The sequence below is a fragment of the Euphorbia lathyris genome, chromosome 4, assembly GCF_963576675.1.
Source record: "Euphorbia lathyris chromosome 4, ddEupLath1.1, whole genome shotgun sequence".
Lineage (NCBI taxonomy): Eukaryota > Viridiplantae > Streptophyta > Magnoliopsida > Malpighiales > Euphorbiaceae > Euphorbia > Euphorbia lathyris.
The window spans coordinates 63,602,133-63,627,608 of NC_088913.1; the positions used below are offsets into that span (position 1 = coordinate 63,602,133).

A 25,476-nucleotide genomic window follows, 5' to 3' on the forward strand; every position below is an offset into this window, starting at 1 on the left:
TTGTCAACCAAACATGGTAATGGAATTACCATTCCATTCCATTATATTACAACTTTGGTTACATTATGATCTTGATTACATTACATTGCATTACGGCATACCAAACGGATCCTAAATGTTAAAGAGCAAAAACAAAGAGTAAGCCATTAATAAATGTATTAATTTCATTATGTTAAGAAATCCAAAAACTCTCTCTTTTTCCCGCGTATTTGATAGAGGAATGGCTTGTGGTGGTTAACAACTTTGTGGGCTACTGCTCTTTAAGCCACCGAAACTGTGCCACAAAGGGAGATAGAGAGAGATGAGATTTCAAACCAGATTGGCGTTTAGGGTTTCCCAAATCAAGAACGGAACGCCATTTCCCTCTCAATTTCAAGCCTCACGACTCTTCTGCCACCACCATCACTCAGAGCAGCATCAGAAATGGTCCTTTTGATTCTTCTTTTTTTCCCTCAGTTATTTCTCCTTCATCCTTAATTTCGAATTATTTGCTTCAATTTAGAGGAATTTAGAATCGGAAGCTTTTGGTAATTGCAGGTCTTCTTCTTTTGGAATTGCCTTTGACATTGATGGGGTCATTCTTCGAGGCCGCGTTCCCGTTGGCGGCTCACCTCAGGCTTTGAAGAGATTATACGGAGAAAATGGTACTCTCATATTCTTCTCTGACTCTGTACACATAATGTACTAACCTGAGTGCGTAAGCTTGTGGATGATTTTTAAGGAAGTGGTAGAGGAAAATGTAATTTGAAAATCAAGTTCAATGAAAAACTTAATTTGAAAATTAAGTATAATGAAAAATGTAATTTGAAAATTAAGTTTAATGAAATGTAACTGTTTGGCTACGCTTAAGTTTTTAGTTAGATCACTAGAGTAGATTTTTTGGTTGAGGTTAAGGAAATGAAGGTGTTTTTCCTTTTCCAAATTATATAGTACTAGATTGCCAAATGAAGTGAGAGCAGAGCATGCGGCTGATTAATCATTTAATCCTAAAAGTCCAAAAAAGCTTGACTCAGTTCATACCCTGTGAATTCAAGCGAACTAAATCTCTTATTTCAGCTTTAAGATACACGTAGATATCAATTTGCCCATAATCAGGATAGTGAGGGTAATAAGTGTGCTTTTATGACTTTATATGGCAAATTAACCATGTGTTTTCACTTGAAGGGGCGAATTGATTTTTAGTTCTAGTTTTTTCTTTGAATATCTCGGACAGCTAAATAGACTAGATTAAATTTAGATCATAGGAGCAAAATGGGCAGTGCAAAAGTTTGATGTTTGATATAAATGTGAATAGGAACTTTGGGGCATCCTTTGTCTTTCTTCTATTGTTTGTTGTGTTAGATGATATCTAAAGACTGCTTCATTCGTGTTTATTCTCTTCCTTTATTGATTACTGCTCTTTTGCAGGCTCTTTAAAGGTTCCCTTTGTTTTCTTGACTAATGGTGCGTTACTTAAATGAGTTCAGGTTTTACTTATCCAGAGAATTTTATAGATATATGCCGAAAAAGGACAAATGATTCTGTCACGTGCTTCATAATGATGATGACGAGCAGAATGAACTAGGTTATCAGTATTCCTTTGTATATTGAATGAAGTATCTGTTTCTTTAGTTCGATTTGTCTTAAAGATTATAAATACATAACTTTTATAACTTGAAACCAAATTTCCAACTGCAGTTCCAGAAAGTACACCAGTTGACCTGGATCCATCAGAACTATTATTTAATTTATTAAAACCCCAAAATGATGCAATAAAATATGAGGTTTAGAATTCTAATGAATAAATTGGCATATTGATATGTAATATTTGAATAAAACAAATTCTCCATATGCCTTCTGTTTAGATAGCTGTTTCTTAATGCCTTCTACTTTTTTTATAGCCAGACACACAACTAAGAATTAAATGACTCAAGCCTTATTGTTCTTTTTGATTAGGAGGGGGCATTCCTGAATCTCAACGAGCCCTTGAGTTAACTGACCTTTTGGGAGTGAAGATTTTACCTTCCCAGGTACTGATAAGACATTGTGTTCCCACCCAAAACCTTCAACTGGCAATTTCATTTGGCTGATGGAACATTTGGCATAGTTATTCTTTTGTTCCAATACAGGTTTTACAAGGCCACTCACCTTTTAAAAATCTCTTGAAGAGGTATATCATAAATCCATTAATTTTCTGCATGTCTTTTCGATCTATGCATCTTCAAGTTAGTATAGCATAGCCCTATTTCGCATGCTAGTTTTCCTTATTTTCTTTTGTCATGTGCACCACATAGAGGAGAACGAGAACCCTTCTTGCTTGTGTTTGCCATATTTGTGTGCTGTTTTGAAATTTGAACTTAATCACAATATTTCATGAAGATCATTTTGATACATTATCCGCACCTTATAATCAGCAACATGAACCAATAACATGTCTATTAGTAGCAGAAGAGATGAAAGTGGGATGACCAGCTTGGGTTAGCTGTGTTTCCCAGTGCTAACAGCTTACTTGCATATTATCAACGATGGTTCTAATCTCCCTGTCTATTTTGATGATCACAACATAGTAATAGTATGAATCAAGGAAGAAAAAAGATAATGCATCATCCAAGGGAAATGGAAGTATCACACTGAGTAATATGGTTTTTCAGTTTTATTTAGCACTAGATTCCTTTCTTAAATGTGTTTTGGCATATAAGTTAGATGTAATTCTTAGTATCTTGTCCATTTTGTTGTGGCAGTGAAATTCTGCGTTTTGCAGTAATACAAGGAAATTTATTCCATTTATCTTTTGTATAGCATACATTTTTTTTTATCCATTTGATTCGTTCATAATAGCCTACGGCTATTAATTTTAAGCTTTTATCACCACTTTATGTAGTGATAGACTTATTTTTCCCTGTAGATATGAGAATCAACTAATTGTTGCCACTGGGAAAGGGGAACCTGCATATGTAATGTCAGAGTATGGTTTCAAGTATGGTCCCTCTCGTATGTCTTGATCATATAACTGCCTGTTTGAGTAACCATTTTTTCAGATTATGCTATACTATACTTTATATTGGCTCATTTGTTCTCTTTGGCAGAAAGGTTCTCTCTGTAGACGAGTATGCCTCTCTCTTTGAAAATATTGATCCTGTAGCTCAATACAAGAAATGGACAACCAAGCAAGTGTCAAATAGGACTAACAGAACTCTCACAGAGAATATGAAACCAAGATATAATGTTGCTTCTGAAGCAGTTAAAGCTGTATTTGTTGTCAGTGATCCAGTAGATTGGGGCAGAGACATTCAGGTATTTCTCCTTTTTGTTTGTTCGACACTTTGGATTTCTCATGGTAATTCGTGTTGATATGTAATTGCTTAACATAGATATTTCAAAATCATCTAAGCATCATGGTTGGTGTAATTTTGTGGTCATGATTTCTGATTGAGATACTCATGAATTGTATGCTTCGGTGTTCATTTATTTTCATTTGCAAACTACAGTCTCACAAGTTAGAAATTACCCATGGTACTCTTGAGAGAAAAAATTACATGCAAACGAATTCCTGCAAAGATTCTTTTTGGTTTCTGTATATCGATTACATAGGCTTCAAGGTACATAATAGAAAAAGAAAATAATAACCTTACAGATAGATTAAGTAGGTATAGTTTACTCTTTTCACTTTTAAAAGAAGAATAACTCAAAAGAAATATCAAGAAAGTAGTATGCTTATGTGCACCGTGTTCATCAAATAGTGGCCAAGCTTAAATTGGAGCTTGCATATTCAGCAATAAATAAAATTTAATATTATTTACTGGATCAAATCTCATTTTGATAGCCAATGGGTGACCGTGCATACACATAAATGTATGTGCTGGTTTTTCTGTTGATGATTTGGTTTATTTATAGTTGTCTTGGTTTATTGAAGCGTGCAAACACTGGCCCCTGTTACCATGTCCTGCAATTAAATCAACAAATGAGGCTGCCATGAATCGAACCCTAGACCACTGGGTCAAACTGGCTCTGATACCATGTCATGGAACCAATTGAACTAAAAGCTCGAGCTGATAGTTAAAGGTCCACTTCATATTAAAATCTGACAATAGTATACTGCGGATTAACAATCTGAAGACAACAGAAGTGAACATTTTATCTGATTGAATTAGGCATCTCATTTTGATAGTCAATCATAATTGGGTCTCCATGCGTAAAAATAAATATTTGCACTAGCATTTCTGTCAATGATTTGCTTTATTTATTATATACCGTGGATTAACAATCTGAGCAACAGAAGCAGATATTTTCCTGATTGGAGTTATTTGCCTATGGGCTAACGGCTAAACTTCCCTTAGGCTGCTTCCTTAATGTATTGCCTGTAATTTGACATATAATATCCCTTCAGTTATAGTATTTAAGAGTTACGAACTAAATGACAAGTCACATCAGGTTCTCTGTGACATCTTAAGATCTGGAGGCCTTCCTGGCCAGGAAAATGGGCATCAACCTCCTTTATATTTTGCTGCTGATGATCTCGAATACCAGGTTAGTAGTTATTTGTTTTGATTTGGGTTGGACTTTCTAGTTCCTTCCATATTGGTGTTCTTTCATATCTAATATTATAGATGGTTAAACCTTTTTGTTAGCATTAACTCAAGTAGTTTTTTGCTGATTTGTAGGAAGACTGACCATTGTATTCAGTTTCTTTGTTTTATTGAAGTTGTCGGAAAACTTGATAATTCTATTATTTAAAACAGGCTGCATTTCCTTCAAAGCGTCTTGGAATGGGTGCATTCAGAATGGCTCTGGAAAGCATCTTCAACAGGTAGGGTTAGTCTCATGTAATTTAAACCGTCCAAATTAATTTGAAGTCCTATTGTTTCTTAATTAAGACTGCATCTTTGTGAATGGTTAAACTTCATAGATAAATAGGTACTGATTTTGATGTCTAAATGGCACTAAACTGCTGAGTGCTATCTTGCTAGTTGCCCTACTGCGAATGACTTCTGCAGTAGTATTTTATACATTTCGCATTGTTTGCAGAATTCATCACGATGCTTTAAAGTATACAACTTTTGGGAAACCAAATCCACCCGTATTCCAGAATGCTGAAGCTGTATTGAACCAACTTCAGCTGTTTTGCCAGACTGAAGCTAATCTCAAGGAATGTGGAAACCCTGGATCTTTTCCTCTAAATACTCTTTATATGATTGGAGATAATCCCTCGGTTGACGTCAAAGGTGCACAGCAGGTTTGTTCTGTTTGTTTCTTGTCCATTTCCGCTATCCTACGCAATCAATAAGTTTAAACAGATGAAAGAATCTTGGTTCTTTTTCTTCTTTCCATTTTCAGGCAGGAAATTCATGGTTTTCTATCTTGACAAGGACCGGTGTTTTTCGAGGAGAACATAACGATGCAGAGTTTCCCGCAGATATGGCAAGTTGTATAAACTTGTGTTCACATACTTAAATAATATATCCATGTAGTATTACAAGAAGAATCTTCGCTTCATTTATATGCAGGTTGTGAATACTGTGGAAGAGGCAGTAGAGTATATTCTGCAGAGGGAGAGGGACAGGGAGTGTATAAGTAGGGGAAATTTTGAGTCCTGAATTCAATTCATACTTGCATTCATCCTGATGACATTGCTTTGTGATTACCACAATTTTATTCTCCATTTATGAGCTCGGTACAGCAATATGTATACTCATTTTCAATAAACATTTTGTTGTAAGAATTTGTAGCTACCATGTCCTTTCGCTGTGGTTTATGAGTAGGGGTGTTGAAAGAGGTTGTCCATGTCGGGCCATAATCGTGGTATGTGTTTTATATGTTCTATATAATTAAATATGATATAGTCCTTATCAAACTCGTACGAGTTGAGTCGGCCAGATTTCAAACCGTCTCAATAAGAAGAATTGAACTCAGTCAAGACTCAGTCCTGAAGTGGTCGAATCGGTGTTGACTAGTACAAATCAGCCGAGTCAGTCGAGTTTCGGAAACAAGCTGAAACTTGGAAAAGACGGAAAAGAACTAAATGGTTCATTCATTTGGGAAAACTATAAAAGTCCTACATAAATGCACAAACCGTTTTAAGGAATTAACTAATTATTATTTAACTCCTTTAAACGCATATCTTCAATCATAACATGATGCATCTCAATTAAAACCTTAATAATCCCAAATCAAACCTATCATAATTTCCACCTGATGTCTGAATCGTCAGAATTTGTACATATTTTGTGTACCTAGAACAAAAAGACAGAGATGGCCCATTTTCTATAAAATTAATAATTTCAACAAATTATTATATTTCGTTTATCCTTGAATCGCATATATTCACTTGATGCTTTCTTCTGTATATTCTCCCTCCATATTTCAAAAATCTTTGCTTTGATCCTTCTTGTCTCCTTCTCTGATACCTCATTTCTCACTTTCACATCAACAATGGCGCCAATTGATCCTCACTCTTTCGCAGATTCTTCTCACCCGCTCACCACCCATATTTCCCTTTCTCTTTATTTCGATTTCTCCTCCTCCACCATCCATGCCACCGCTTTACTCTCCCTCGCCGCCCCTCACACCGGCCAACTCTCCCTCGACACTCGCTCTCTATCTATTCACAAAGTGATTGACCCTCAAACCCTAACCCCTCTCCCTTTCTCTCTTTCCCCAATTGATCCCATCAAGGGTTCTCACCTCACTGTCTCTCTTCAAAACCATTCTTCTCTTCTCATCTTCTTTTCCACTTCCCCTTCTTCCACCGCTCTCCAATGGCTCTCTCCGCCTCAAACTTTCCGAAAGATCCATCCGTTTGTTTATACCCAATGTCAATCAATCCATGCTCGTTCTGTTTTCCCTTGCCAGGATACCCCAGCTGCCCGTATTTGTTACTCAGCGAGACTCAACATTCCTCATCAGCTCTCCGCCGTTATGTCAGCTAGACACGCTGACCGGCGAGAGCCTGTTATTGGGGATGTGAATGAAATTGCAACGGCTGATGATGCTGGGTTTGATTTCCGGTCACTGTGGTGTGCGGAAGGGAGAGTGGTGGAGGAGTTTGTTATGGAGCAGCCGATTCCGCCATATCTGTTTGCGTTTGCGGTTGGGGAATTGGGTTTCAGAGAGGTGGGGCCGAGAACAAAGGTTTATTCAGAGGCGGTAGCTGAAGTGTTGGATTCGGCGGCTAGGGAATTTGCAGGGACTGAGGAGATGATAGGGCAAGGGGAAAAGCTGTTTGGTCCGTACGAGTGGGAGAGGTTTGATTTGTTAGTGTTGCCCCCTAGTTTTCCATATGGAGGAATGGAGAATCCGAGGATGGTGTTCTTGACCCCAACTGTTATCAAGGGGGATTCAAGTGGTGCACAGGTTGTGGCACATGAGTTGGCTCATAGTTGGACTGGAAATCTGATTACTAACAAGACTAACGACCATTTTTGGTTGAATGAGGTATGCATTTCTTCTTTGGTTTATCTGTATATTTACTATGTCTCGTACTTTATAGGAGAAAGAAATGAGGGCTAATTAATGAAATATAATAGAAGAACATAATTGGCTTAAGTGCGAGCTTAAAATTGTATGCATGTACTTCTCTATCCGTAAATTGGTGAACTGTTTAAACTGGTTAATGGTTGAAATCACTTGTCAAAAGTTCCTATTTCCTAATGCAGCAAACTGCAGTTGTGAAGCATAATAAGCATTCATCTTGGTTTTTGATTAATGTTCTCATAGGGCTGAATTTTTGGTTGTACATGACTGCTTTTGATGTGTTTAAGGTTCTTTTAAAAATAGAGTTAGCAGAAAGCACTGGATATACTTGTACTTAAGTTCATATTTTATGTGCAGTGGTTTTGTGTAATCTTTTCTTTTTATTGCATTTTGAATTCCAAATAGCTTTGAAATATGAAGCAAAATGTTTTTGTCTATTCAAATTCGCTGTTGCTGAACACAATTTGGTTTTTCAAGCATAACTTTCTTAATTCTTGCCGCATTTGTCTGATCTTATATTCATTGAAAAGCTAACAAACTAAGCTTTAATTCATGTGAAGACAACAAAATTCGAATTCCTTCCAAAATCGTTCTAAAGCTGGTAGCAAAGCTTTGGGCCTCATTCAGTTTGATTATAAGTAAAAATTCAATAAAGGGCGAGCCTTGGCGCAACGGTAAACGTTGTTGTCGTGTGACCAAGAGGTCACGGGTTCGAGTCTTAGGAGCGGCCTCTTGCCAAATAAATTGACAGGGAAAGGCTTGCCCCCAGTACACCCTTGTGGTGGGACCCCTCCCCGGACCCTCGCTCAGCGGGGACGCGTAGTTCGACCGGGCCGCCCTTTATTGCTCCAATTTTGCTTATAGTTGCATCTTAGCTTCATCTATTGGATGTTCACTGCTCCTTGTGTCGTCGTTGTATTTTTTCTTTAAATTATTCCTTTGCATGTGTCAATCATCTAGTTATTGTTTTAATTCCACTAAGTTCATTTTTATAAAAGAAAAAAGAACAGGAAAAGTTCAAAGTTGTTTTGTCTGTTAAAAATTGGTAATGCCTTCATTTTTTGCTATATGGAAGTAAATTTGTTTTGTATGAGTTCTAAGTTTCATGTTCTTGGTTTCAGGGTTTTACAACATATGCAGAGAGGAGAATAGTGGAGGTTGTGCAAGGAGAAGACAGAGCTGTGCTGAATATTGGAATTGGCTGGAGAGGCTTAAATGAGGACGTAGATAGGTTTAAGGACAACTTGGAGTTCACCAAGCTCAAAACAAATCAGGAGGGAGTGGATCCTGATGATGTGTATTCTCAAGTTCCATATGAAAAGGGTTTCCAGTTTCTTTGGCGCATAGAACGCCAGGTATGTTGAGTTCCTTGTTAAATTAGAGATTATATAATTAAGGAATCTTTTCGCTGGCTCTCTTTTAACTTTGGTATGCTTAGATTGGAAGGCCTGCATTCGATGAGTTCCTCAAGAAATATATAGCCACCTTCAAGTTTAAGTCAATTGACACAGAAATGTTTCTTGATTTCTTGAAATCAAATGTCCCTGGAATAGAGAAAGATGTTGACTTACAATTATGGACTGAGGGTACTGGCATTCCTTCAGATGCATATGAACCAGTTTCTAAGTTATACACAAAGATCCTATCACTTGCAAACGAATTTAAACTTGGGAAGATGCCTGAGGATGATGATGTTGCTGATTGGCAAGGACAAGAATGGGAGCTTTACTTGGAAAACCTGCCCAAATCTGTTGAAGCTTCTCAGGTACTGATGTTTTACTTTATGATTCTGCCCTTTTTAGTAACAATTTATTGGGTTAAAAGTTTGAATCTTCATTCTGTAAATCCTTGTTGTTCACTATCAACATGTTTCGTCTTATAACTATCTGGTACAACCTATGTTGCATGGAAACAGAAACGGCACGAAACACGGAAACGCTACTGAAGAGAGTCTTCGTGCAACATAGGACCAATATTACTAAATTTGTGCTTGTAAGCAGGCAACATGTATTGCTTGCATTTTTGCATTGACCAGCTTTGCTGGAACCTTATTTATTGGCTCATTTGATTTGGTGGGCCTTGACAAGGAAAGGCATTTCGCGGAAATATATTGACATCATAAAGGACATGTATGAGGGAGTATGCACGAGTGTACGTACTAGTGTTGGGAAGACTGAAGAGTTTCCTATTACGATTGGAGTGCATCAAGGTTCCGCACTAAGCCCATTTCTTTTTGCCATCGTTATGGATGAACTAACAAGTTCACTTCAAGATGGTATACCATGGTGCATGCTGTTTGCAGATGATATTGTGTTGGTTGATGAGACGAAAGAAGGAGTGGAGATGAAGTTGGAACTATGGAGGCAAACTCTAGAATCTAGAGGCTTTAAGTTGAGTCGAAGTAAGACAGAATATTTGGAGTGTAAGTTTAGCGGCCGTAGGAGTAGGGAGGCAGGGACAATCACCCTAGATGGGAGAGTTGTTCAGGTCTCGGATTGCTTCCGGTATTTAGGATCTATTATCCAAACGGATGGAGAAGTAGATGGAGATGTTGCTCATAGGATTAAAGCTGGTTGGTCGAAGTGGAAGAGTGCTACGGGTTTCCTTTGTGATCCCGGCATGCCTAATAGATTGAAGGGAAAATTCTACCGGACGGCAATTAGACCAGCATTGTTATATGGTACGGAGTGTTGGGCAGTGAAACACTGCCACATCCATAAGATGTCGGTGGCGGAGATGCGTATGTTGAGATGGATGTGTGGTCACACGAGAAAGGACCGGGTGCGTAATGAAATAATTAGGACAAAAGTAGGGGTCACATCTATTGAGAATAAAATGAGAGAAAACCGACTAAGGTGGTTTGGCCATGTGAGACGTAGAGCGCTTGATGCGCCGGTTAGGAGAACCGAAGAGTGGCAAAGGGATGTAGTGGTGAGGGGTAGGGGAAGACCTAAGTAAACTTGGAGGAGGGTGATCGAGAGTGATATGAGTTTATTGGGAATTGAGGAAAATATGGTAGTGGATAGGACGGAGTGAGGGAGCGAATCTGTGTCGCTGACACGACTTGATTTTCACGGTTTTATATGATGGTTCATGTTAGCCGACCCCGAATCATTTCGGGACTAAGGCTTTGTTGTTGTTGTTGTTGTTGTTGTTGTTGTATTTGATTTGAGTGATGGAATTCCAACTCTTTTACTTTGTGGGAAAATTCCCTACTCCACCTATGACTTTGTTACCTTGTGGTGTTCTCATAGTGGATCATCCAGAGCTTACTGTTTCATAAGCCCCCATGATTGGTCCTAATAAGTTTTGGAATTTCTGATAATAGCAATGTTGTAATTTTATGCACACTGGTAGTATTTGTATAAATTCTGCTGTACCATTTGCTTTGTTGTTGATTTCATATTGTGCTTGCTGATAGCTCTTTTGCTAGTGTGCTAATAATTGATTCTCATGCCTGAAAGAAATTGGGTATTGGTAATGGAATAATGTGTTGGGATGATGATGTAGATCTTAGCATTGGACGCACGGTATAGATTGTCGGAATCAAAGGATTACGAGGTGAAAGTAGCGTTTCTTCAACTGGCGATATCATGCTGCTGCAGAGAGTACTACGGTGAGGTGGAGAAAACCTTGAAGGAAGTAGGGAGGATGAAGTATCTTCGTCCGCTATATACGGCACTTGTGAAAGGGAGCGGAAAGGAAGAAGAGAAGATACTCGGAAAAAGAGTGTTTGCAGAAGCTCGTGAATGCTATCACCCTATAGCTCAAGGTGTTGTTGAGTCAATCCTTGCCAAGCATATGTAGCCATGGATGGAATTTAGCAACTACAAATAATATGAGCTTGTGAATATATGCATCAAAGCATGCCACGGGAAACACAGTATTTTTCGACTCATGACTCATGTTTTTGTTGTGTAAATTTATGTTTTGGACTCAGAACTTGAGGCTTGCTTTTGTTTGTTGTTTTGAATTTGATCAAGTCACGGAAAATGCCGAAGTTTAAACTAAACTGGAAGTTGGATATAGCACTTGTGATGCAAGTAGAGGCAATAAGGGTTTTAATTTCCATCTAGTGTCATGGTCCAAATAGATACAACTCAACTATTGAGTTTATGGTCCAAATAGATACAACTCAACTATTGAGTTTATGGTACCGATAGTGGCCGAATTTTGAAGTTAGTTTCAATATTGAATTTTTATTTTTATTTCAATAGTGCAGTCTTGATCACATGCACCTTAATGAGCAAGTAGAATTTGCTCATTCACTGTTAGATCTAGGTTTATTAGAATCCTAAGGTGGAGATTCAAAGCATCCTGAGACTTGGATTTAATAAGCCTATATCTAACGGTGAATGAGCAAATTCACTTGCTCATGAAGATGCGTGTGAAAATTCCTGTCAATAGTATCATCATGGGAACAGCGACGTGATAACTACGTTGGAATTGATTGACTTTTATATATAACATTGACAACCATATGATTATAAAAAAAAATTATATTTATTTATTTATTTCAACTGCTTGATAGTAGCACCTGGCAACTGAAAAATGTAATTTTTTTTTGCTGTTATATGGGTGCTACGTTGTTGTCATGTCGTACGTTATTTTCAATGTGATTGTCATATCACTATTTCGGTGATTTGTTTTTTTTTTTTTTGTCTGAATTGGTTAGAATGACTTTATTGAAATAAAAATAAAAATTCAATGATTTTGTTGAAGCAATGATTAACATCCAAATTTGTCCATATTGTTTTTTGGAAGTGCAGATTAACCCCTAATTTTTCCAAACAAGATCTATTTTATCTCTACCTAACATAAAAATTGGTTTGTTGTTTGACTCGTTTTAATGTGTTATATTAGACCTTTCAAATATCAATTATGTCTGAAATATTGACACTTTATAACATGCTAAAATGCCAATATTTAGGTTTTCAAGATATGTGTTGATTTCAAAAACTGTCTAAAATGTTTACTGTTTTGTTATAAACAACTTGTTAAAATGTATTAAGCTGCTTCAATTTATCGACATTGTTTGGGAGATGTGACGGTCGAATAATTGTTAAATATGTCAGTTCAAAGTAAGTTTCTGTTAGATATGACTGTTTGCACCGTTAGCAGTAAATCTGTATTTCCAAAAAAATAAATAAATAAACCAGTGATTTTTTTTTAAAACTAACTCAAGCTTGTGTCGTATTTATTTGTCGTATTTATTTTACAGTATGAATTCTTGAAGAAAATAAAATAAGAAAAATAAAGAATAGTAGTATTTTTGCTTGTAATACCTTTATTTTGGATTGACTTATTTCTTATAATAATTTGGCAAGAATCTTAAATAGGTTTAGAAATGAAATTTCAGTCTTCAATTTTATAATCAATTCAAGAATAATGCCTCCCTATGTAAATGTTATTATTAATATTGATTTTTTTTAGGAAAGAAAGATTCAAGGAGTCTTGAATCAAAACCTCAAACTCATAGTAATTCACTTTGTTGCTTCGAAAGGTATTAACAACCAGATTTGCAGATCATGAAATCTAGGGTAAACTTCAAATAAAACCTCTGTGGTTTCACTAATTTTTATATAAAGGACTGTAGTTTACTTTTTGTCAAAACAATGATTGAGGTTTTCAACTTTAGTAAAATAAGGACTTTTTCGATTGATACTATTAAAATCACCCTTAACGACTTCAAAAATGACATATTTTAAGAACTACTAATATTCTAAACAACTTTAATTCTTCAATTTTTTTATTTTGAGATTGTTTAGATGATGTTTGGTAAAGAGAGAGAAAGTTAATGTTTAGAGAGAGAGAGTTTTAAAAAAGATGATTTTCGAAAATCGAAATTGTAGTTCCATAAAAAATATGAGATTGAACAACTTTAATTCTTGAAAATTTTCATTTTCAGGTCGTTAAAGATGGTTTTAATAGCATTAATCCAAGTGCGAAACCTCAATCCTCATTTTGATAAAAAAATAAACCACAGTCCTTTATATAAAAATTAGTGAAATCACGGAGGTTTTATTTGAAATTTACCCTAAAATCTATTGGATGTTGTGCTTAAAAGCAACAACTTTTGCAAACTGAGCATCGAGCTTGCCTAACTATGTTGAGCTCTTAGTTGCCATGAAAGTGTTGTCGGCATGTTTGATCACCGCTTTCGACTGAAGAGAAAACTGAGGCATCTAGATTGCGCACTTTAGGTAACCATGCCTAGACTTTTCCTTTGTCATCTGTGCTTGAGAGCTCTTCCGGTTAGAAATAAAATGGAGACACTGTTGCATTGAAAAATCGAGAGTCATCAACTTCTTATTCTAGTATTTGTCATTTTTTCCTTCCAAATTTCCCAAGCCAGAATATTGAGAGCTCCAAGCAATTTTGTTCATAAATTTGAAGAAAGAAATCACCAAAACTAATTAGGACACCCATCGATTTTCTTAACCACAAGTTATCCCAACACTAGGCTGCCACAAAGAGATTCCAAGTGTATTCAACATCTTGGCCATGGATAACACATGAAATTTGGACATTAAGGCGTTTATGTTACAAAGACATACGTCAGAACAGACACAACATGCACATCTTCCAAAGGAAGAATTTGATTTTAGATGACATGAACAATTGCCACAACTTTGACCAACTATCTCTCACTACTAAACCATTATTACAGGTTTCTAAAACATGATAACCCAATTTAGAAGTGTAGAAATCGTCTCTAGTATGATGCCAAATCAATTTATCTTTTCTGTTACCTGAGAAAAGAAACATTTTCTTGATGATGTTAGCTTCACTAGGAATGAACGAGAAGGCAATTTTGATACCATCTCATTCCTTTGAACCATCCAAAATCTAATACGAATCGGGCTAAAAGCTAGGAAACCTTTAATTAACCAAGGGTTTTTCTATATACACACGGATTTATCATCACCACTACGTCATCTCAAACCAACGCTAAGAATCTCTCTAGAACTTCACACATTTCTCCAAACAACACTTTGGAGGAAAGAAAAGTATCATGAGAAAAATATTTGACTTTGAATGTATGACTAACCAATGTCTGCAAACAACTAATGAAATTCTAACCTTGTTTCCCAAGCAGCAAAAGGAGGTTAAAAGTATACATCTTACAAATCAAGACAACCTATTCTAGACGAACCAATATATCTTTCTACTACCATCTTTCTTTGAACCTCATTAGAATGAGTTCATCATATATTAAAGCTCATCACACAAGAAATGTGACAAAAGGAAAACACTCACACAGAATATAAGAAAAGCTTGAGCAACATACTTAGGGGGCATTTGGTTCGGAGTCTCTAAGAATGAGAATGAGAATGGAAATGGAAGGGTTCCATTCCCTTTGTTCTTGTTTGTCTTAAAAAAAAATTCATTCCCTTTACCCGTTTTAGATTATAGGTTTACCCCACTTTAGGTTAAGCCAAATACCCAAACCATGTAGGGAATTGGATTCCCTTTACCCTCATTCCCTTTCCTAAACATATCCAAACACACATGGGAATTAATGTTTATTCATTTTCTTTTCTTTACTTTCCCTTTCTTGATTCCTTTTCCCTTACCCATTATGAACCAAACGCCCCCTTAATCAAAATATCTTTACAAACTGTGAAAGAAATTTGAGATCCCAATTACTAAAACTTTTTTTTAGCAATATCTTTCAAAAAAAATTGGAAATGGCACCCTTGGACCTGTCAATTAATTTGTAAATGGAAAGATACCTCTTCTTCAACTAATTTATTAAAAAATTATACGAAAAACAAAGTAGTGGTTACTTTGTCAAAAATAAAGTAATCATAGCTTACACCTTTAAATTAATTAATAAATAAATTATAAAATAAAAATATATGAAAAAATTTAATAAAAATAAAATTTATTGAACGGAGCAAACTTAAAGAAGCTTTTTTGTGAAAAGCTACGAATATATTTGTTTCCGTAAAAAAAATGTTTTTTAAACTTAACCAAACTCTATATTTCTTGCGGTTTGAAGTAAAATGCAAAACGTTGTTCGGAAAAAATTGAAACAAACACTTACTAAGTGTTCAGTTTCTATAGTTATTTTTTTTTATTTTTACTCCAAATAGTAAAATAAAAATATCTGATTAATAATAAAAAAATATATTTTTTCTAATAAAATCGTTTAACGTTTTCCACAACAAACACTAAGTATACAAAAAGCTGAATCAAAAAGAATTGTTCTAATATATTCTTAGTTCTCTAAGTTGTTCAAAAACTACAACTGTCACTTAAACTTCAAAAATCACAACTTATCCCATTAACTTGCTTATTTGAAATAAATAATCATTCAAGTTGTTTACTTAGGGCCCGTTTGTTTTACCTACTGTTTATTGTTACGGTTTGCTGTTTGCTGTTGTTGTTTGCTATTTGTTGTTTGCTGTTACGGTTTGCTGTTGGAAAAAGCTGCTTTTCCAAAAAGCAGAGATTCTCTACTTTTGTAAAAGGCTGCTTTTCGGGTCTAAAAGGCAAACAGGAGGTCACTAACCAAACACCTAAAACTCTCCCTTTTGAAGTGAAAAGGCAAACATGAGCATGAAAAGTAGCAACCAAACACCCCCTTAGAACAAATAGCCCCTAAACCTAAAAGCACATTCAACCTAATATTACATCATGAATAAAAGATGTCCAAAATATTAGTTACTACGGGTCCGTTTGTTTTATTTACGGTTTGTTTTTGCTGTTTGTTGTTGAAAAAAACTGTTTTTCCAAAAAAAAGGAATTCACTGCTTTTGTAAAAAGCTGCTTTTCAAGTGTCAAAGACAAACACGAGGTCACTAACCAAACACTTAAAATTCTTATTTTTAAGGTAAAAAAGTAAACATGGACATGAAAATAGCTACCAAACACATCCATAACTAATCTGCTGATATATTAATAAAAATACAAAAAAAAAAAAACCAAAATCACAAATATTAATCGTTTTTAGATATTAGTTGTAGTTTTTAAAAACTTTCTTTGATTAAACAATTTTGTTTCTACTAAAATATCCGATATAATTGCATCTATGAGTTAATGCGATTGCTTTTGGATCAATCTGTATGACCGCTTACCTTAATCACTTTATTTTGTAGACATCATTTTTCATTATCACTTTTAAAATTATGTGGGCTATAACCACTTTTTAAGGAAATTACATTTTCATTAAATTGGTGAATTGCACTTACATTTAAATTTATTAATTTTTTTACTAATTTCCATTTTATAATTTTAATAAAACCATATTAAACGGTGATTGATTAAATCAAATTTGGAAAATATCAGGCGCCAAAAATAGACGGTCCAAATCTAATTTCGCAATCTTAATGAGCTCCGCGTATTATTACTATTTAATATAATTATTAAAGAATTAAGTTTAAAATGACCTCAAAAATTTGCAAGTATGATTAATTTAGCTCAAATCAAAGTTTAAGTATTAACTTAGTATTGAGATTAGTAGTACCCGAAAAATTATGTCAAATTTGATAAATTTGTAGGTATCGAAACTAATTGTATTCATGCTAATTTATCAAATATTGTCAATTTTAGAATTAAATTGATACATAAATTTGGATTTGGATAAACTAAACAATCATGGCTTTTTGACATTTCATTCAACTATTAAGATAAACAATTTATTAGTTTATTATCTTAATTAAATATTTAATCCATGTGTAAATTTTTTTTTGTTTTGTTTTTAAACTTAATCAATATATTTATATGGTGCCCGCTATGGTTACTTTGTTTTTTACAAAGTACCGTTACTTGGTGCTCATTTTCACCATTGGATGATGGAGCATAAAATTAATCCAATGGTGAAAATGAGCACCAAGTAACAGTACTTTGTAAAAAACAAAGTAACCATAGCGGACACCTTGAGTCAAGGTGTCTTCTATGGTTACTTTACTTGTTTTCACCATTGGATGATGGAGTATAAAATTAATCCAATGGTGAAAACACACAAAGTAAGCATAGCCTTTACCTTTGAGTCAAATGTCAAATTATACCAAATAAATTTTAAAATACTAAAATTACCCTTTACTTTATATTTTAATAATAAAATATTTATTTTTTCTATTTTATATTTTTTCTCCTACATAATCTCTACAATATTGAGTAATTAATTTATTGAATTTTATATAATTATATTAGTAGTCTAAAATTTATTGACTAAAAAAATGAATGAAAAATATTTCAAAAATTATCAAAATAGGAGCAAAATTATATAAATTTTGTAAAAAGTAATCTTTATTTATCTGTAATAAATTTTATAAATGAAGAAAAAAAATATGATTTTTAATTTTTTTTATTAATATTTAATGTTAGTTTAAAGATATTATATTAAAAAATAAAAATTCAAGAGAATAAAAATACATTTTTAATGATTAGTATATACAATTATATAAATTTTGGTGTATATATACTTCATAAATTTTATTAAAACTATTTTGGCATTAAAAGATAAGTTTTTTTATATAAAAAACTAGCGGCAATTTGGACTTTCATCTATAAAAAGATATGGAAGGACTAAAGAGTTGGTTAAAATAAAACTTAAGCATCTTATAATAATATGATGGACCTACTAGTAAGTTAAGTAAAAACATAAGGACTTTATAATTATTTACCCTATTATTTATTCTCTTAGTTTTTATTTATTTATTTTTAATATAATTATTTTAAATTAATATTAAACACCATTATAAATCTTGAAAATTTTACAAAATTATGTATTTTTTTTTAAACACAAAATTATGTATTATTATCCATAATATTAGAAATGAAAAGTCTACAATTAATTTTTTTTATATAGGTCTACTTCTAGTTTTATAATTTTAGAAATATTTTTTTATTTATTGTTTTAATGAGTAAACTTCTATACTACTAATTAAATATTCATAATTTTTACTATAAAAAAATATTTATAATTTTTTTAAGAGAAAATATTTATAATTATATAAAATTAATAAATCAGTTATAATACATTGAAGATATTAGAATTATGTGGAAAAATAAATATTTTATTATTATAAAGTGAATAAATAGTAATTTTGTTATTTTAAATTTAATTTAATTTTACTATTAACTTTAATAAAAAATATTAAGGAATCGATGGAAATTAAAACATTTTTTTATTAAAATCAGAAAACTCTTTTTTTTGCAAATTAACAATATCCATACAAAGAGTTTCATTAAAAAAAAGAATGAATAGTAAAGGAAACAAACCGACTAGCATTGGAACAGGTTTGTTTGGCTAAAATATGAGCCACCCGATTCGCTAATCTAAGAACAAAAATCACAGAAAATTATGTTTTACTTTGGAAAAGACTTTTAATGTCTTCCGAGATACATCCGAGTTCCGAGATGTCTTGAGACCTGGATGCAACATCGATCACTACTCGTTGGGCATTTATCTCAAATATAACCCTCTGATACTCTAACGAACCGACCCATTCCATCGCTCTTCTTAGTACTAATGCCTCAGCCAATACTGGTTCAATATGACCGTCCTCCACAGAACTGCTACATCCAAGAAACCCCCTCCGTTGTCCCTTAAAACTGCACCGGCCCCATACTTTTGCGATTCTACAAAAATTACAACGTCCACACTACATTTGACAAAAACATTCTCGGGTGGCTTCCAAACAAGCCGATTTTCCCCCTACAGAACCATCATTTTCAGGCCATCTACTGTTCGACCCCGACAGCTTCACCGTCCGCCATTATATAATAATGTCAACAAATATAAGGTTTTTTTTTTTTTTTTTTGAAGCACAAGAAATATAAGATCCTTTTAATTAATTTAATATGTAAAATATATGGTGCGATAAATTGTTTACTCTCATTATTATTACATCACCTATCTATTTTCATTTTCCACTTGTTACACACTCCTCTGTTTCATCTCTCTCATCCTCTAAAATTTCATTTTGTTTTTTTCAAAAATCACACCAAGAGGATATAGCGACGGAGAGAGCGCAAAGAAGAAAGGATTTGAAAAATGGACGATTACACCAGAGAAATGATGGACCTTAAGACTCTCGTCACTCGTACCCTCGAGAAGAAGGGCGTTCTTGCTAAGATCCGGGTATTTTTTTTTGTTTCATTTCAAATCTATTTTCCATTTTGTTTCGTTGCCGAGGTATTCATGTTAGCGTAGGAACTGAAATATACTGGGAGAGGGAGACGATTAATTCACCTTTCCTAACTTAATTAGTGGAGGGAAGACGTCCAAGAGGTTTTTCTTCTGACGTCCTTTTTCTTGGATCTCGTTCCTTAAGAAATTTCGAAGATCTCGAATTTCACCTATCTTTTTGCCTGAGTTTTAGTGAACTTGGTATTCGAGATCTTTTATTGTTGTACTAATGATCGGTGCCAGAGAGTTTGTTTTCCTTTGGTGAGGCGTAGAGAAATGGTTCGGCGAAATTTGATGAGTTGTAGCTAGGGTTTTGTGTTTTTTTTTTTAATGCGCGCGACCTCACGTGTGGAGAATTTGTGTGAGTGTGCTGTGCAAGATTGTTTTTCATATTTTGATTTAATGCTTAGGCTTTTGTCCAGAGTTTTTTTTTATTATTATTTTTTATGCTGCTATATTTTCCGCCTGCTGTGTGGTTATGGAATGAAATACTCTTGCAATCCGAACTTTGGATTGATAAAGTGTTGCTTCTTGATGCTAGGCTGAACTCAGGGCAAGTGTTTTTGAGGCAATTGAAGAGGAGGACAGAGTAATTGAAAAGGACGAAGGCTTACCTCCTGCATTGTTGGGAAGCTGCAATGATCGCGCCAAACAACTGCATGCTTCTCCTTCAGGTTGTCCCTTGAATTGCACCCTTTAACATTTTTATTTGAAACGCCTGAGATTGCTGAAACTTTCCTTTCCATGTGGCATTTTTTTGCTCATTTTTTTTGAACCATGTAGTTTCTGATTGAGCTTTGGGTCAGTATATCAGAGATGTTTTAAGAGCTGGAAAGAAAGTTGCTTGGTGTACTTTGTATCATAAATAAGCACACAATAGGAAATTCTCCAGTAGAATATAAAGAATCAATTTGAAGTTTTTGCATTGCTAGATAAATCTTCCAGCTGCTTGAGCTGATGTGCTTTGGAATAGTTACCTTGTGGGTTGGCTTGATATTTATCTGGATATAACTTTATTCATCCATTGGGAATCTGAATTTCCTTTCACATTCAAATGCAGACATTTTTTTCATGTGTTTTATTCTTTTGCAAGCTGCATAACAAGGAATTCATCTTCACTTTAGTAGTGCATAGTTGCTGATTTTTGTTTCCAAATGCAGGGAGGTTACTTACTGCTTTGGTATGTGAATACTTGGACTGGGCACAACTAAATCATACACTTAAAGTTTATCTGCCAGAGTGCAATTTGGTAATCAAGTAATTTTTCAGTTTGCAAGATTATTAAACATCATATTTAAATGTTCATTTCACCTTTATGTGAGTGTTATTGACTACCACTTTTATTTTGCATTTCAGCAAAAGGATTCCTGGAAAGCAGAGTTGAAAGAATTTAGTAGCAAGAATGGATATGATCTTAACAGAAACGGTGATAGTCCTTTGCTTTTGGATGTTCTTGAAGGATTCCTGAAGTTTGAGGTTTGTCCATAAGGTCTTCTTCCTGCATATCAACCTTTTAGGCTGAATTTCTTTGGAAAAGAGGAGTCTGTGTTATTTTTTATACAAAGAAAATGATAAATGTTAACACAGTCATCTGTTTTTAGATGTGTGGTATTTTCTAATAAACTTAACATATAACTTGGACTTCTTCTTAATCTTCCCCGAAGCGCCTTTAGTTTGCAGTGTCAATCCATGAGAGGATGGATATGTGGCCTTCTTTGTTTTACTTCTGTAAAAATATTTCCACTAGGATCTTTGAGAAACTGTGACCATGTTTGGAAATTAAATGAAAGAGTGATGCTGGGTGCTTGTTTTCTGATTGTCTCGACTTACATGAATGAGGTTTTAGTTCTGTGTTGTCTGAAGCTGGGAACTGAAATGAGATTATCTCCTTTTGGTATGTAGTTTCACTTCTGTGGAAAATTTTAATACTTGGACCCAACAATGGCTGCATATTCGTGGTTTTTTAAGATATAGTTATGCAGTCTGGTGTTCTAGTAGAGTCAGTTTATTATTTCTAATCCAGCTTACTATAAGGAGAGTTAATTTAGGTTCTTGAAAAGCTTATTGTAATTTGTAATATATTTCAATTGCAAGATACATGCATTTTACTTCTTGTCACATTATGAAGAAGTTAAGAATCAATTAAAGCCATGCTTAGGCATTGCATTGTCAAATAGTCAAGTTCTATTCTATAGGTGGGCAATGCATATAAATACGGCTAGACTGCTAATTGTGTGGCATCATGATTCAATGATGGTTGAAGCAGAAAAGCAGGAAGATTCTTAGGCATGCCATGTTTTTAGTAATTTGGTTGGTTATGTTATGTGATTTTATTATTGTTGAATTTGATGCAGATCAGGTTTTATTTGTTTGCTATGGTTGAGGGATCATTATTTGTTACTGAAACTGATTTGGTTCAGCCGTTCAAGGCACTCTACGCTTGGATCTTTTAGTATAATCTTCCCAACTGAAACTTAAGCAGGAGTGCACTTCTACTGATTTCTGGCTTTTTTATGTGCTGTGGGCAGTATTTTTCTTTTCTGCATGTATTTGTGCATCTCCTCTTACTGACATGCTTTTATTTAATTTGAGATAGCAAGTTTGTTGTACTAACTCTTATATAATAACGTTTGTTAAAAAAAAGGCTCTTTTCATTTTGAAATTTGAACCATGTTTCTTTATTTTCGTTTGTCAGTTCTCTCACTGTATTCCTAAATAAACTATTGACAATTCCGTAGAATTTGTTGTGACAGAATTTATCTCAAGGAAGGGGTACTGGTAGAAGAGTATCAGAAGCTGAGTCCTTATCTAATTTAGAGTCAAGGAATGTTCGCAGACCCTCTTCATCCTCAGTTGCTGGTGGTTTACCTCCTTTAGGAAGGTGCTGCCCCTGTCCATCTTGCAATCTTCCCTTGCCTTGTTCTCTCTCTCTCTCTCTCTCTCTCTCTCTCTCCCCATGTGTGTCTTTTATGTCATTTTTCTCCACTTGGGCACTAACGGTTACTTTTGTTCCTATCCAGGCCAGCTTCTTCTCAGGGATCTGGTGAGTAATTAGTCTGTGATTTTCCCTACTAAATACTAAGCCTATAATTGCTGGTTGCTTTATCTGATGCCATATTTCATCTAGATAGGAGAGCAGGATCCTCTATGTCTGGTTACCGGAAAGATGAATACAATTGGAGATATGATGGCGATGAGCTTCCAGATGATGTGATTCGAGCTTCGGCTACTGCCTTAGAAAACCTTCAGTTGGATAGAAAAGCTCGCAATCTAACTACATCCTGGCGGTTAGCTTTCTCATTTCCATTTAAATTAAATAATTTCATTATTCATTAAGGCAATTTGAAAGTCATGCCCATTCGTTATTGAAAATGTAAATTTAGTATGGAAGGTGTAAAATTCTGTAGTAAAAAGGTAAAAGGTTAGTTACTATGCATATAGGAAGTTGTTATTATGTTTTACTTTCCCTGAGTATGTATTACTATCTATGGTGGCAGTATTATATGTTTTGCAGATGGTTTAACATGGATATTTTTGTTTTAATTGTTGATAGCTATGGAAATTAAACTTGTGTACCATATTAAAAAATTTATATCTGCTTGCAAGCGAGAAAAGATACGTCGTATGACATGTTTCGTTTGCATTGCATGCTACGTCATCATTGCCATGTTGTAATTAAAGATGTTGTATTATGGTTGCAGGCATGCTGGGGATGGAATGAGTGATGATGATGGCAGGGTTGACCATATTTAGGTGAATTTTTATGATATCCTGAACTGTAGCTTAGTGTGTAATCTTATTTTCAAACCTGCCAAAATGTTTTTATTTATCATCAAGGAAAAGAGCGCAGTAGTTCGTTTCATTGTAAGTTTTTATTTTTTTATTTTTTTTCCCGTGAAATTATATTGCGAGTTGATTTAGTGTTTGTACGAGGTTTGTTGAAATATCCAATGTAGTCCCCGTTTTTATATTTCTATCATTGTCGTCGTAATTCTTAAATTTGATTTGATGCTGCCTGCTAGATTGAAATACGAAAACCTGCTAAAACAACACCAAATTCCTTCCATTTTAAACTTGTGATTTTTGTTACAGGATGAATTGTTGAAATTAGGTACTTTTGTTGCACAGGATTAAAAATGTAAAATGCATTCAGTGTTTAGTCCAGCTGCCTTTTCTATGTCGCTATGCCGTAAATTTCAGAAATTATATGGATTTTGAAATATAGTTGAGCTAAGTGAGTTTCAATTTCTATTAAGTTTGATTCGCCTCTTCACGTGTATAAAATTAGTATAAGTGCGTGTAATACACGAGCCACATGTAGCAGCTCCAGCACTCGTCTGTGTCAGTCCTGTCTTTCCCTATTTTTTTTCTCTCTCAAATCTGGATTGCCAATTGGGATAACAAACTAAGTTTAGTAATATGCATTCTAGTAGTTTGTTACAGCTCTTTTTTACAAGTAAAAGTAAAGCTTAAGCTTGATTGGTCTTTGAACTTTCAAAGTGTGCTTATAGCTTATTCAATTTGTGTAAAATGTTCAGATGACCCCGCAACTTGTTTAAAATGTAATGAATTAATAATTCGGTTGTATAAAATTAAGCTGCATATGGAAGATGTATTGCATGCGTTTTAAAATGTTATTACATAACTCACAGCCGTTTTATTTTTTCAAGATGTGTGTAATATATCTTTTGTATGTAGTTTTTGTATTTTGTATTTTTTTTTTTTTTGCAACAGAATGATTAACTAATTATATTTGATGTAAGTTGAAAGGCTATCCGGATAGTTTATGCAAGTTATAGTTCTGGACGTATCAAGCTTTATATTCAAAGAAAATGATGTATTAAGTTAAAAAGTAACCGTTATACTTTGTTCTAAGCAATACATGGGCACAGCACAACTATGTATAACCTAGTACATACCCAATCATCTGAATCCTTGAACAGAACTGCCTTAAACCTTTTTGGGCCTTGTGACAAAAATAATAGATTATTTCTTTAATATTAAAAAACTAGAGAAATTTACATGAAACATCAGGTTTCATTTTTGTTTTACAATTAATGCAGTTAGTTTTCTATTTTTTTATCAATAAACAAATTTCTTATAATTAATTTTATCAAAAACTCATATTCTATATTGTTTTTGTCAAATCTTACAATTATTTCAATAACTTGACGTTTCCTTTTCAGTTATGTCTATCTCCTATGAGTTTTCTTTCCTTCCTTATCTGTCTCCCTACAACTTTCTTTACTTCCTTGCTCATATACCCATAACCAGTACATTATTTTGGTTCTCTTTCTTTCAATTTCTTCTTTTCTCCATTAGTAATGGTACAACAACAATAATTTAATATTAATGTTGATAGATAATTTATTATATTGAAAAAAGTAATTGAAAATGAAAAAAAAAGATTTGATTTTACAACATAGAAAATGAATATTTAGAAAAGATTTGAAGATGTCAAAGGATATTTAAATATGAATATGAAATTTATTAGAAGTTATGAAATTTTTTAGATTTATCTATAAGAATTTTAAATATGAATATGAAATTTATTAGAAGCCATGGAAATTCTTAGATTGATCCATAAGAATTTTAAATATGAATATGAAATTTATTAGAAGCCATTACAAACAAATGAATTATGAAATTAAACTAAAAAGTGTGAGTCAGAGGAAAAAATAATGGATGGGCTAGTTACAGACTCAAAGAAAAAAGAAGGGAAAATTACACAGAAATTCATCTGTTAAAAACTATTTACAACTATGTCAAGTCATAATTTTATATTATGTCAGACTAGTAAAATCAGTACTTTTAATTTATTTTAAAGATTATAATTTATAAATTAGAAGTCTATAATATATTTTCTAGGGTTTATGATTTATGAA

The 25,476-nt window shown here is 33.9% G+C and overlaps 3 protein-coding genes across 4 annotated transcripts; all 3 read left to right on the forward strand.

The window, feature by feature from the left end:
* Positions 1-200: 200 nt before the first annotated feature.
* LOC136225586 (mitochondrial hydrolase YKR070W-like) lies at positions 201-5,953 on the forward strand. Of its 2 annotated transcripts, XM_066013664.1 has the most exons (12): positions 201-426; positions 538-644; positions 1,408-1,443; positions 1,936-2,009; positions 2,109-2,149; positions 2,885-2,956; positions 3,066-3,273; positions 4,411-4,506; positions 4,719-4,786; positions 5,005-5,212; positions 5,314-5,397; positions 5,484-5,953. In XM_066013664.1, exons 1-12 carry the CDS (start codon positions 302-304, stop codon positions 5,571-5,573), a joined length of 1,209 nt encoding a protein of 402 aa, XP_065869736.1. In that variant the 5' UTR covers positions 201-301; the 3' UTR covers positions 5,574-5,953. The 2 variants fall into 2 exon arrangements, with proteins under 2 accessions (XP_065869736.1, XP_065869737.1); XM_066013665.1 differs by lacking the exon at positions 1,408-1,443.
* A 206-nt stretch (positions 5,954-6,159) lies between these two features.
* LOC136226380 (leucine aminopeptidase) lies at positions 6,160-11,518 on the forward strand. The gene is made up of 4 exons (XM_066014833.1): positions 6,160-7,410; positions 8,571-8,804; positions 8,888-9,214; positions 10,960-11,518. The coding sequence occupies exons 1-4, from the start codon at positions 6,409-6,411 to the stop codon at positions 11,254-11,256; spliced, it is 1,860 nt and encodes a 619-aa protein (XP_065870905.1). The 5' UTR covers positions 6,160-6,408; the 3' UTR covers positions 11,257-11,518.
* Positions 11,519-19,319: 7,801 nt separating this feature from the next.
* LOC136227546 (protein TONNEAU 1a-like) lies at positions 19,320-23,565 on the forward strand. The gene is made up of 8 exons (XM_066016240.1): positions 19,320-19,543; positions 20,133-20,265; positions 20,752-20,840; positions 20,948-21,067; positions 22,345-22,472; positions 22,612-22,634; positions 22,719-22,878; positions 23,293-23,565. Exons 1-8 carry the CDS (start codon positions 19,457-19,459, stop codon positions 23,342-23,344), a joined length of 792 nt encoding a protein of 263 aa, XP_065872312.1. The 5' UTR covers positions 19,320-19,456; the 3' UTR covers positions 23,345-23,565.
* The last annotated feature ends 1,911 nt before the right edge of the window (positions 23,566-25,476 follow it).